Raw genomic sequence first — 14,514 nt, 5'->3', positions numbered from 1 at the left:
TTCAGAAAACCAATATTTAGTGGAGAGGTAATCAAAAGGTTTTGATATAAGTCAGTAATTTCAACAGGGGGGCTGCGTTTTGGCGCGCTCATTCCAAGATGAGCCAGGAAGGGCCCTTGGTGTGATGACATATCAGTGACTACCAATAATGATATTTGTACACTGATGGTGGTAATGAAAAGCTTTCGTATGTCCTGTATCATATTAATTATATTCGGCCATTATGCCAAACCTTATCGAATTCTTTCTCAAAGTCTAAAAAGATTCTGGTTACAGTCTCTTTTTTTATTGTAACTTCGACAAATTATCTACTACTCTTTTAATTTGCTAAGATGTTGAGTATCCGGTCCTAAATTCAAATTGATGTGCCTTAATTATTTTGTTATCTTGAATAAAATATTTAATCTCATTCCTTATAATGCGTTCGAAAACTTTAGCAATCGCAGGCAGCAAACTGATTGGCCGATAATTACTTGTGAGGGAACCGTCTTCCCCAGGTTTTCTTAATACGAAAATAATTGCGTGTTTCTGGAAAAATATTGTTCCTGACGCAAGCATTAAAAATATTCGTACGATACACTTTTCATGATGTTAATAAGTTCTTTGTATCACTGATTGTAACCTCTTTTGTCTCGCTGATCCTGAGTAGGAAAAGGAAGAAATAGTTGCATTGTCACGTGAGAGATGAGTAGGCATCTGGTTGGTCCATTTTAATCTTAAGCTTCTTTCCAGCATCGGAGCTGAAATTGTCATTTGATTGGGGAAACATTCTGCAATTTTTACATCCACATTTCATGATAATCAAATTGAATTAACCTACATAGAGTATTTATGAATTTTCATTAGTTAGCAGTTGGGCATTAACACGTATTGGAAAGTCCCAAAGAAATTTAAAGTTTCACAGTCTACACTTTTCGCGAAGAAGCGATTATTTGCTTTCTTCAGGTAATCAGCAATGGAGTCCGGTTTGAGGTCGCTGTGCAGTTGATCATTACGCACAATTCGTAGGAATTTTGACTGAAGAATTTCCAGTTTTAGAATATCGCTACCCGTTGCTGCAGCCCAGACAGGGGATGCGTAGGTCAAAATGGGGTAGAAGTATATATTAGTCTTTTCTTTAGGTCCAATCTAGAGTGCTTGCCTATGATGCGTGTATGTGTGATTATGGCAAAGCCTCGAGGGCTATCTGCCTAAGGGGAGGAATACCTTCGTGGAGGACTTTATAAGGGAAACCTTGCCTATGATGCTGAGTATTAAATTCATGACACGAAGAAGGTTACTTCTTACATAGTTTATATGCCCTTTCCATGTGAGTTCGTCATTGAGTACAACGAGAAAGAAAGGAAAGTACCTAAATATAAGATTTATCGATAGTCATTTTGATAATAATACCTGTGGCTAAATATCGGGTGAATGAACTGTTGCATAGGAACTAGAATGACTTTTAGAATTCAACTTGAAAAACCAAATAGCAATTACAATAGTAAACTTTTATTCAAAATGTAATGCTTCAGTTTATATATTTATATTACATATATACATAAATGAATAAATACAATAAACACAATATAAAAAGTAGTTTAAAACTTAATATATATATATATATATATATATATATATATATATATATATATATATATATATATATATAAATACACACTGCTGGCCATTAAAATTGCAACACCAGGAGGAATGATCAGACGAACGTTAAACGCATGGAAGGAAGAAGTTGGGGTATGCAAATGATTAGTATTTCAACGCATTTTAGACAACGCAGGACAGAGAAACAACTTCTGAAGTAATGCATAAAAGAAACGTTGTGTAGTGGATTTCATATTCGGAAAGGGCTTTGTAATGTTGGAGTTTGCTAAGAATATCGTGTTATGCCTCGAATAAGAAGGGAAAACGCTTACCACTAAGTTTCGAAATTCGACAGAGGCAAGATCGTTGCCTATCGAAAGTGTAGATTATCATTCCGTGATGTTGCCTGTCGCACTGGTCGACATCTAACCAATATCATGCGAATATGGAATCAATGGATCGCTGAGGGTCATACTGAAGGGCATGCAGGATCTCAACGCCCTCCCATTACTAACGCCAGACAGGACAGATATATTGTGAGCTCAGCCCTGCAAACCCGTACAACCGCATCAAAAACCATTAGTCAGGAAATGGGCATATTTGCAGCACACCGACGTTTGAAGCAGCGTGGTCTGTCACAGCAGTGACTAATCACAGCAAGGTGACCATTACTTCGGTTTCCCTTGACAATGCAGTATAGAGAGACGGCGAATATAGTGCTCCAAACGACAAAACTGGGTACAGAAGTGGCACAATGTCGCCTTTCCAAACGAGTTCGGTTCTATGTGCAGTATTCTGATGGCCGTATATGTGTCTAAAAGCTCTGAAGACCCCCCCCCCACGTGGCTTGCTTGCTTTTGATATCGACATAGCGGCCCTGCACCTGGTGTGGTATTACACGACACGCACATCTCTAGTTCGGATCGACGGTAATTTGAAAGCAGATGGGTACATTTCTGACATGTTACGTCCAGTGGTTGTGCCCTCTCTTCGAGGCCCCCAAGCGCCATGTTCTAGCAAGATAATGCAAGGCCACATGTTGCGCGTCGTGTTCTGACCTTCTCCGATACATAATGTATTCAATTGCTGCGCTAGCCTGCACGATCTCCAGATTTATCATCCATTGAAAGCATCTGGTCATGGGCTGCTGAGAGACTGTCCCGCTACCCCTCTTCAGCTAATATGTTTGATGAAGTGTGGCGCAGACTAAAACAGCAGGGAATGAGCTACACTTTTCTGCCAATTAAGTTCAGTTTGCTTCCATGCCTAAGGGGTAAGGGCCGTTTTAGAGGTCAGTGATGGCGGCTATTTCTACTAATTTCGCAACCTGCAAAATGCTTACAAATTGATTATTTTGTCTTCATGCAATACTGTTTAAATGCAATAAATATCATTTTTGTATTCGCTTTTCTTCATAGTGTTGCAATTTTAACGGCCAGGATGCATATATAGAATAAAAGCAAATTTCAGAGAAGTATTGATGTAGGAACACTGAGACGTAAAAACGTAGCAATGGTTTTTTTGGCGTAAGCCATATTGAAGAATAAACTTGGTAGCCCAGTAAGATTATATTCTATTTTTATTTAAATTGGCATTTGTGACTGCAGTCACTTGACGCTCTAACCGTGCTTACGTCTAGAAAGTTTACATTTTTATACTGTTGCGATTGGAAGAGAAAACCGCGAAATTGCGTCTAAGCACCATACAGAGAGAAGCTAAAGGGGCATCAATATAGCAGGCTCTTTCAGTTCTCGGAGCTTAGGTTCCGAAAATAATTAATAGCGTTATGCAAGCTTCGTGGCATAGATTAATGTAGAAATGGCGCAATCTCGATGAGTTATTATGAATTTTAGAATAGAGAGGGAGAATTAAGTGTTTGCCGTTAATTTAAACCATGATTTTGATTTATATATTTTTATCTTATATATATATGTGTGTGTGTGTGTGTGAGTATAAAAAGAAACATAATAATAGGTTAATTTTTTTTTTTAAATTTTAATTCCGTCCTGCTCTATAACTGCAGAATTCAAGTAAAATAAACTTAAAGCATCTAACGTTAAAATTAATTGAAGAATTGCTTTGATTTCAATTTAATTTTAACTTTAGATACTTTACGTTTATATATATCTATATATATATATATATATATGCTAGATATTAGATATGTAAATCAAAATTATAATTTAAATTATCAATTAGCAATAATTCCGAATTGAGAAATACGAGAACCAAAACAATTCTCTTAACAGCACATTTTTCTTCTGCTCTTCAGCGAAGGCAGACTACTGCTCGCTGCTTTCGTCTTACCCCAAAGCTGTCAAAAATATAAATGTTTTGTATCTGGAACGATTACAGTACGAAGTGAATTGCGAGCACGAGTACCAATTGAAATAAAAATGAACATTTAATCTGTCTCCGATGCCATGGCTATTGTTTGTTATGGATCAACATCTCAATATCTACGCAGACAGGAGGACGCTGTAGGAGATCTTTATACATATATTTTAATGTGTTTAATTTCTCGTGTAGCATAATTTTTCACCCTTCAATGACATTGTTTTTTTAAAAAATGTGTTGAACTTTTCTTGGAACCACAGCTCCTGGTAACTTTTAGGCGAGCTTTCTACAATTTCTAATATCCTTAATTTTGCAGCATATTGCGCAAAATAATTATTTAGACCAAATTGGTCTTACTGTATTGTACTAACTATCTTGCTTGTTAATGTTATATATATATATATATATATATATATATATATAATATAGTGTATATATATATATATATATATAATATAGTGTATATATATACATATATAATCATACATAGTAGCGAACATTGCATATATAAATGGATATATGCATAAATATGTTAAAAATTTGACAGTTTCTCTCTTTTCAAATTCAAGTTAAGGAAAAAACCAATATTTTATTAAGATTCATTTAAATATATAAATTCTATAGGTCCTTGTTCACCGGATCCATGTAAAAATGGAGGAACCTGCATTGATATTCCAAATTCCTACAAGTGTGCGTGCCCACCGAAATACACTGGCCAGAACTGCGAAAACAGCAACACAGGTAAAAAAAGATATTAATCTATACGCTACTTAATTTTTGTGAAAGTTTTGAATTTCATTCATTACTTTTCACTCTAAATTGCTTATTATTCTTCAGTAAATCTGTATATATTGATGATATTCTGACTTTTTACTTGCATTCTTTACTTTGTAGTAAAATTAAATTAAAATTAGGATTTCATTAAACATGAAATTTAATACAATTTTCGTTGTAAAGGCATAAGTTTCTATTAGAATTACGTGTATGTTATCTTCTCTATATAATATTCATTATTCTTACTCAAGTAAAAATAATTTTACGTCGGAAGTTTACTACTTCAGTTTATATGTTCTAACATGGTCAATTAAATGGCCAAAAATACATTTTTAAAAGGAGACGCCAAAATACAGTATGAAAAAGAGAATAAACCATGAGAAAATCAACTTAATCACGAAGGACTTGAAGCCATAAGCAACATATCTGACATAATTAACACTTTCTAGGTTTAGAGTTCGATTTTATATGACTAATTGGTGAACCATCACGTAAAGTACGTCAGTAAATCTTGGAATACTTTTCCAAATCTCTGAAATTCATATTTCGCGAAATATTCTAAAGAATAATTTTACACATGTTTTCCTTGTAACAATAAATAAATAAAAATGGCTGAAAGCAGAAAAGGAATTCACTGAAGCTTCAGATCAAGAAAAAAATATTTAGAAATAACTCGACTATAACCAACGAGATAAGATATAGTGATTAAATAAGATAACATAAGAATGGCTGGACAGGAATTTTGCTACTGACGCTATCTATAGACGAAACGAGAACTTGATGAAACGAGAAGAAAAACATAATTTTCTTAAAGGCTGAAGGCAGAGATGGATTGGAATTAGGGTCGTTAACTAGAACATAACTGTTTTTTCGAATGCGAAACGCCTCTAAAAAATCTAGTTCACCAATTAAAGATGTTTTTTAAATAATTTTGGCTGCAGAAAAATTGAAAATGTAATTTTTGGATCAACAATGCTTCTTGTGAGGACTTCTGTGTTTCCTTTTTCCTAACATATGCCTCATGGTTCTTAACGCGGAATTTTAAGGCCTTCTTAGTTTGGCCAATGTAAATTAAACCATGCTGATAAGGAATTCTCTAAATACCCAAGAATTCATCGGTTTGCCTTCCACCACACTTCAAACCATGTCATCCAACTAAATAAAAGTTAGGTCCATTTTATTTCTATGTTTTCCGTGCACTTCAGGTTTGCTCCTCCAGATTGGCTCTTGATTGAGAACTAAATTATTTAAAAGCAGTAGCTATTGACAGGAGATTTTCACCCAACATTATTAATCAAGCAGTTAAAAAATTCTTATCTCATACCAAATGGCACAATCTTGCTTTAGGAGATTATAAGAATTCTGTTGTAATTTCGTTCTTTCCGTCAGTTACGTTTATTCCTCTATCAATAAAATTCCGAATTCCATACCGAAGGTCCCCATTCCGGATATGAATTCCTGGGGTATTTACATAATTCCTTGCGATTGCGGTTTAATTTGTATTGGCCAAACTAACAGAGCTTTAAAATTTCGAGTTAAGGAACATGAGCGTATGTTAGAAAAAAGTAAACAAAGTCTTCTGTTGCCCAGCATTGTTGGTCCGAAAATCACACTTTCAGTTTTTCTGCAACCAAAATTATTCAAAAAGCATCTTCCATTGGTTAATTAGATTTTCTAGAGGCGTTTCTTATTCAAATATTCTTTCTGTTCTAGTTAACGACCCTAATTCCAATCCCTGCTTCCCTTCAACCTTTAAGGAAATTATGTTTTAGTTCTCATTTCATCAATAGATGGCGCCAGTCATTCTTTTCTTATCTTATTTAATTTATCTAATCACTACAGCTCATTTCGTTCATTTGCGCTTTGGAAACTGAGGATAATGGTTCGGTAAATCCATCGAAACTAGTCCTGTGAAAATTTGCAAATATAACGCTGATGTTTGACTTCTAAATGAACAGTTGGATCAATGTTTAACAAATGAAAAATTTCTCACTAAATACTGCACAGTAACGATATGTAAAATACATTCTTCAAAATTAAAAACGAAGCACAAAGAAGGAGTTATCCGAATGGGAAGAAAACTAGTGGGTGAGATGAATATGAATTGAAAATGAAATTCTAACAGTGTCTTAGGAACTGAACAATTTATTCAGGAAATACAGCTCAAACTACAAACAAATTTCAATAATGAATTCTCCCATTCTGGCCCTGATGCAAGATGTTATCCAACTGGGAATTGACACGTAGAGTTTTCGGATAACATCCTGTACGTATAAGACATGCACGTTCAAAATTGGCAAGTTAGATAAGAGGGTAGGAGGTATCTCTGTATGTGATACAGAAAGGGTAGGCGAGGCCAGCATAATGCAGCCAAAACGTGAAATACTGTGGACAGACCGGCCCAAACACGTTGGCCAAGGAAGTGTCCCAGTAGAACTACGTTCGCATCGTTTTTTAATCGTCATCGAATCAGCCAACTCTTAAATAGACTTCACCAACCGGTTTTTCTTCCTCTTCGGCGTCTCGAGTTCTGAGATGAAAGACGAGCCTTTTGGCCTGTTCCTTTCCTGCCGCTACGCTGATATGTGCCTTTTTCTTCCACTGATGCCTGGGAAAAGCCATGCCAATTTTATGAGACTGATTCAACTTGCTGGTGAATCCTAATTAAACTCCAGATTCGTATAAGATTGCTGCTATTATTTTTTCTACTGGCTAGCGAGACAGACACGAAAGATGGCTTCACTAGTATGATCTTGTCACCTACCTCGTGTCTCATCAAATAAGTGTTTGAAAATACGTGTTTCTTAATTCATTTCAAAAATTAAGCCTTCTTCTGCTTTATACTGGTTCTCTGCAAAAGATTTTTCGTGGCTTTGTATTCTCAGAATCCAATTTTTGAACGGATGGACTATGATTAACATTTTCCGATGCAGCAGTAAAGAATATTCGTGATATCACGTGTAGAACCATATTACCTTAAGTCTGGCAAAAATAATGTGAGCTATTCAGCGGTTGAAATTTTATTAATCTGGCAAGTTTCAATTTAAATTTCATTAATACTTATTCAAGTAAACAGTGTTGCTTAGAAATAGGAAAATAAAGAAAAGTTTTTCGCGTGTTCTCGTCATTCAGCAACTGGTTTCTGATTCTGGGTAAGTTCCTAATTAAATGTTTCTTTCCTTAGGTCACACATATCATCACTTATTCATATGTATCAATGGGTTTAGCGGACACAACGTTATCTTAGCTAACCATTTAAGACTTCAAATATTTAACGCATCCTAGTTTATTACAATACTCACACCTTACTTTAACACTAAGAGAAGCAACAGAAATGTGTGTCGTAAGCGAACGTGCATTATCCTGTTTAAAGGTTAGCCTAAACGAAAGGCAACAGAAAGAAGTGCAGAATCTCATCGGCGTACTGCCGTGCTTGTAAGAGTGTCACGGATTAAAAACAAAGAAATCCTGCTGTGAAATGAAATACCCTAAAATATATTTCATGATAATCGACCTGTGTGACTGACAACAATCATGTTATTACCCCACCATAGTCCTGGAAATATATACAGACAAGCCTTCGCTGAACATAGGACTCAATTTCACGCGGGACACATCAATTATTTCTTATATATATCATCTCGATACGCCGTCGCAACGAGCTGAAGAGCCCAAATTAGCAAGACATTTATGTCCAGCTAGTCAAAGCTAGACAATTATTAAGCTGCCAAAACTCAATACTTCGCAAATTTTATCGTAAGCTTCAAACATACGCAATTTCATCCCAATGTTGCAGATTGTTTTATCTTCTTCCCCAAATTACCATTCGTTTTTAAAATAAATGTTGAAAATAAAATAATTTATTACCAGTTCATATTTGATAAAATTTAAAAATAGCATATGAATTATAAATAACAGAAATGAAACATTCATATTCCTGTATCACGAAAGTTTTAAATTGTTTCCACACTTTCCAGATCCCTGTAAACCAAATCCATGTAACCACGATGGAAAATGTACGGTGACCAGCACTGGATATACTTGTTCCTGTAAATCTCCGTACTCGGGAAAGCAATGTGAAGACGGTAATTTTTTTTTAATAAAATTGCATGGTGTTCTGTTGTAATCTATTAGTACAACATGGAAATGTATTTGCGCTTCTTAAGTTTACTTTTAAATCTCTCCAAATAAAATCCCTGCAAATATGGAGGAACCTGTGATATAATTAACAGCAATGTTGCTTGCAAATTCAAACAACCATACTCATGAAATCTTTACGACAATTATCTATTTAAAAATATCATTTTAAACAGATATTAAATCATAGAAAACAGATATTAAATCAAATAAATATGATATTCAAAATATCACGTTTATTCTATCAGTACACTGCGAAATAAAATGGAGGGGGGGCAGTGGGACTTAGGATATGTATTAGATTTATATATAGCACTATTCTAACGTAGGTAGTTAGACACAAAATCGGACTTTTTTCGGAAATAACATACGAATTTTTTTACATATTTCAATTCTACGACTCCAATTATGCCTAAATATGAAATTTTGTCAAATTTGGTGAGAAATTTAGGGAGAAATTCAAGAATTTATATTGGCGCTTTTCTTTAATTTGCGCCAAGAATAGTTCACTTGGCGAACTTTTTAACATACGGCAACCTATTTTCTTTTTCCTTTTTTACATTGTGCGTGAAAGAAAAAAAAGTCGCTACGTTCTTTTTTTCAAATAATGTTCTTTGTATTATATTTTTATATTATTATTTTTTTTTCATTTTCGAATTTCCTTTTAATTGTTTAAGTTCCATGGTTTCTTTCAAATAACTGTTTTAAAAGTTTCTATTTACTCATTCGAACTGCGTAGCTCAAATAAAAGATGCATCGTTTATTATTATTTTTTTCCAATGGTTTTCTTTATACTTTTATTTTAATTTTGTGTGTTGCATTGTCTCTTCAGATAATTGTTTTAAAATTTTCTATTCATTCATTCGAACTGCACATTTTAAATATATTTATTAATATAAATTTTCCAAAATTTGATTTTATTTATTTGAATTGCGTTTCCTTTGGAAGACTGCTTTGTGACCCAGACTACGATTCGTTTGAAAACTGCATATATTAAAAGAGAAAATACAGTAAAGCACATTTTCCATTCAGAAAAGATATATAAATAAGAGAGATATATATCCGAAATTTTAAGATAACTTGCAAACATTGCTTTAAAACAGTTTTATCATTGCGCCCATTGCTTTACACAATTTTATCATCCTATATTTAATTGCTTTAAATGTTATCATATTTTAGTCAAATATTTTTTTTTTTTTTTTTTGAAATCGCAAGAATCAATTATCATAAATTTTTTTTAAAAAAATTAAATAAAAAATGCGATATATTATGCAAAAAATTATTTTTTCTTTTTGATCTTTTTTTTCAGGCATTCTGCAAGTATATTAAAAAGCATCCAACTTTTCGAAACACATTGGTATTTCTGACCTTAATTTTAAATAAATTTATCGCCTTCCATTTCGAAAGGGCCCACAAACGGCTGAGCGGTAATGTCGCTGAACACTGGTAGTTCGCTCCGGGATTTGAATCCCGGCGAACGGCTGGTTGCATGGGCGTTTTCGTTACTTTTCTCTTGTGTAACGTATATACGAGCTGGTTTTCGTGTAGAAAGTTCTTCACGAAGGCATCCCTTCTTAAATGCAGATAGCCCGGCTTTGCCGTAACTTAATAATCCAAATCAATCCATTTCATCAGTATTTAGACAGAGCCTCTATGAGTCTTTACAGGCTAAGTATTTTGAAGGCGTGAGATGAAAGGAAAGACTGGCTTCATCAATAGGAAAAACTTCTTTAAGCTGGTATCTATGTACGTCAGTGGATAATTTCCGGAATCTTTAAATAATTCCACTCAGAAATTGTGGGATGCTCCGTTTATGATACGATATGATGTTCTATGAAGTAAATTAAATTTATACAACCCTATAGTCGAAACCCAGTCGCTCTTCACTTTAATCTGAAATGATATCGCTTTTGTCTTTTCCGTTAGCACAAATTCAATTGCTGCTATTTGCTGGTGTACACGTCCAAGTGTTTTCTCTTTGAACACCCAACTTCCTTGGAGTAGATTCCCCTTTAAATTTTTGCTTCCCCCCAATTTCCTTCTTTCCTTCTACATTTGTTTTCAGTGCTAACATAAGAAAATTAAGATTGTTACAATTAAAATATTATCTATTATTTTCCATAAATTTTGCATTCTTGTCAATTTTTTTTAAATATCAGTTACGTCAAATGTGTTTTAGATGAAGACAGCTTTTCAATTTCAAGACATTTTAACTATAAATAAAGTTTAAAGCGAAGTCCAAAGGATAAATATTTGAATTAAAATATTTTTGTTAAATGAGGAAGAAATAAACCACTCCAGCAGCGCTTATCCTGTACCACCGTGTGACCTGATTGTTATATCGGGTGGAGACAATCTAAATCATACTTTTTAGAGTTTTTAATCCTAATAATTACTATATTAAAGAAGATGTTTCTTATATAATCTACAACACGACAGAAAATTACTACTTAAAACATTCTTTCTAAGAGAATTAATGTAAAAATTTATATTTATGTAATATTTGTTTAAAGCTGGGACATGACACAAAAATTTCAACGTCCTGTTTGCTTAAAAGCACATAAACAATAAACATCAAACAAACTTTTCTCAGTTTTAGACAATTCAATTTAAATGAAGTTAAAGTAAAGTAGCAGACGATAACACGACGAAGGTAAAAATTTACTCTTACAAATATTAAAGTAAAAAAAAAAAAAGAGAGAGAGAGAGAAAAGAATGAAATTAAAAAAAAAAAGTTCAAAATTTAAATAATATCATCTATAATTTAAAAAAATAGCTTTTCATATAGTATTCATAAATATTTATTACGCATAATTGAGGGGGAAAATTTCATATAATTAATTCTGCGTAAAACTTTATTTGAAACTTAAGACCAAAAATAGCTGCGGTAATTCACTGTAAAAAAATGCATAAAGCACATTTGGAGTTATTATCGCTCAGAAAACAGATGCCAAATTTCAAAACGCGAAAATATGTAAACTCATGTATATCTTACAAAATTTTGAATAAAAAAGTCTAATTTTTTGCAGGTATGCTTAGAAATACACCTATATTTAGATGATGATAAAAATTTTATAGGTTATAATTCAAAATGTTTTTCGAAAAATTTTAAAAAATTATTTAAAAATAGAAATTTTAAAAATAAATCATAAAAGATGGGTGAATTTTATTTGGAATGAACCTAAATTTCGAAATATGAAAGGAAAAATACAAAGTTTAATAAAAATGAGATATTAATAAATATATACCAAATTCAATTAACATTGAGGAGCTAAAATTTTTAGAGCTAATTTTTTAAAAACTACTCGTGCAATTTTTACAACACTTGGAAGTCTGGCATAATTTGAGTCGTAGAATCGAAATATGTAAACAATTGATATGTTATTTCAGTGTGTGTGTGATTATGGTAAAGCCTCGAGGGCGATCTGCCTAAGAGGAGGGATGCCTTCGTGGAGGACTTTCTAAGGGAAACTGGCTCGTATACACGTTACACATGGGAAAACCACGAAAACGCCCATGCAGCCAGCCCGTTCGCGGGATTCGAACCTCGGACTGAACTACCAGTGTTCAGCGACTTTACCGCTCGGCCGCTGTTGGGCATATGTTATTTCAGAAAAAGTCCGATTTTGTGTCAAAATACCTATGTTAGATTGATATATAGCATCATTCTAACATAGATATACAAAGCGAATATATACAAAGTCACGGATATATACAAAGCCATATATATAATATCGCTTTGTATATATTCGATACAGCTTTATATAGATTATAATATCTCTTTGTATATATTCGGATAGCGAATATATACAAAGTCGCGCTTTCGAGAGACGAAAAATGCAATTTGAATTTCGTCAATAGGCCCAGTAGAACGGGAGATATAGAAGATATAGAATTGTCCCCTCTCTCTCTCTCTTTTTTTCTTTTTAAATAATAAGTTTTCAATGAGAAATATGTTTAAACTTTGATAATAAGCTCAGTCTAAAGTAAAGAATAAAATATCTCTTAGCGAAGTTTTTATTGTGCTTGACTATTTTAATATTACCAACCTAAAAAGGAACTAAAGGAAAAACTAAAAAGTAAGAAAAATTTCAAGTGTTTTTTAATTAAAAACTTAATAGTTTTAATAATGAAACATAATTATATTTAATCTCAGCCATATTACCTTTAAAATAGCATGTGAGAAACTTCACAATGATATTTTTCATTTTCACATACACATACCAAAGTTAAATAAGTAAATAAATAATAAAATGCAATTTCAGATTTAATAATCGAAATTTATCATCGAGCTAATCAAGCAGAGAGCAGAAAGTTTGCTTTCAACCGAATAAATTAAACAAATAAAGTAGTGATAAAATATACAAACAGACATATTTGAGACATTCAAATTTAGATCTTAATACTCCATTTATTATAATTAAAATTATAAATACATTTTATAGTAATAAAAATCATAAGTCCCTTTTGATTCTGTGCGCATTTATCAGTGTGTGCTTTTATCAGCGTGGGTTTATATCTGTGTGGGCTTTTATCAATGTGGGCTTTTATCAGTGTGCGCTTTTATCAATGTGCGCTTTCGTTGCTGTGTGCATTTGTCGCGTGGGCAATTATCATAGGGGGCTTTTTTGTGGGTTTTTATCGCGTGCGCTTTCGTCCAGTGGGCTTTTGTCTGGGAACCGTAGGTATATATCCACTATGTTACTCGGCTCAGTAATCTCAGTTTCTTTATTTTTATATGTTTATAAATTGTGCATTTTTCGCTTTAAAAATGATTGAATTATATTGTTCTTATCTTCTGGTTAAGGTTTTTATGCCTTTGGTAAATCTGCATGTAATATTTGTGGAGTTATCAACAATTTAAAATGTGTTTAAGTGCAGCTAAGCCTAATGAATTTTGCGATGGCGGACATGTTTGTTTACATTTTACACTTGGCAAAATAGCGAATTTGTTGCCAATCTAGAGAAACTAAGATTGGGAACAACAACGATAACGTCTTCTTTTATTATTGCTAATTAAATAATGTTTAATCCATTCTGGAATTTACTCGAGAAAATAAGTTTTTAAGATTTACTTCGTAATTTTTTAATATAGAAATTTTGAGTTTTTATGTATTTTTGCCTTGTCGGGAAGTAAGAGCTGAATTAATTGAATGAGAAATACTGAATCGTCTGTGAAAAACTGTTTCTTTTTTTTCTAGTGTTTGCTTAATTTCTTTTATACATCGTTTTAGATTTTTTATAGTATTTGAATAGAACATGTGGCAAAGATTAGATAATTCTTTAAATGATATAAATTTATATGCATTCTGAGTTATAATATGAACGAAATATAACGCTGTTAAGTGAACCTAGAGCCACAGTGTCGCTATGGTACACAAATATAGTGTATTTTAAAGAGTGCATTTATTCTATTGTGGTTTATGCTCTATCGATGAAGTAGATTTAATTCGATCCAATAAGTTTAAATGAAATGCAAGAAAAAATACGTATGATTTAATATTCCTTGCAAGGAAGTCATGTGGTGTACACATCAGATTTTTTTATTTTAGAAAATTAGAAGGTCGAGCTGGCATCGTTTTATATATTTTCCAAAGTCATTGTGATTTTATTATGTGCTTGCTGGGTTTCTTTAACTCTAATTGTTAGTGTTTGGTAGTAACATTATGTAGCTTAGTTGTTGCT

At 32.9% G+C, this 14,514-nt stretch overlaps 2 protein-coding genes across 2 annotated transcripts in view; both read left to right on the top strand.

The window, feature by feature from the left end:
* Positions 1-8,852, top strand: part of LOC146994367 (uncharacterized) — a 110,909-nt gene extending 102,057 nt beyond the window's left edge. Inside the window, exons 5-6 of the mRNA XM_085827148.1 lie at positions 4,543-4,659; positions 8,670-8,852. Of these exons, the coding sequence (XP_085683274.1) occupies positions 4,543-4,659; positions 8,670-8,818 (266 nt within the window). The 3' untranslated portion in view covers positions 8,819-8,852. The remainder of the gene's footprint in view (positions 1-4,542; positions 4,660-8,669) is intronic.
* Positions 8,853-10,519: 1,667 nt separating this feature from the next.
* LOC146994366 (uncharacterized) overlaps positions 10,520-14,514 on the top strand; it is a 72,364-nt gene continuing 68,369 nt past the window's right edge. The window contains exon 1 of the mRNA XM_085826349.1: positions 10,520-10,567. Coding sequence (XP_085682475.1) covers positions 10,520-10,567 — 48 coding nt within the window. The remainder of the gene's footprint in view (positions 10,568-14,514) is intronic.

This window comes from Stegodyphus dumicola, chromosome 11 (genome assembly GCF_044657685.1).
Source record: "Stegodyphus dumicola isolate Sdum_Otavi_A_Nest chromosome 11, ASM4465768v1".
Taxonomy (NCBI): domain Eukaryota; kingdom Metazoa; phylum Arthropoda; class Arachnida; order Araneae; family Eresidae; genus Stegodyphus; species Stegodyphus dumicola.
The sequence above is the reverse complement of the archived record's forward strand: the minus strand, read 5'-3'. Positions and strand labels throughout refer to the sequence as shown.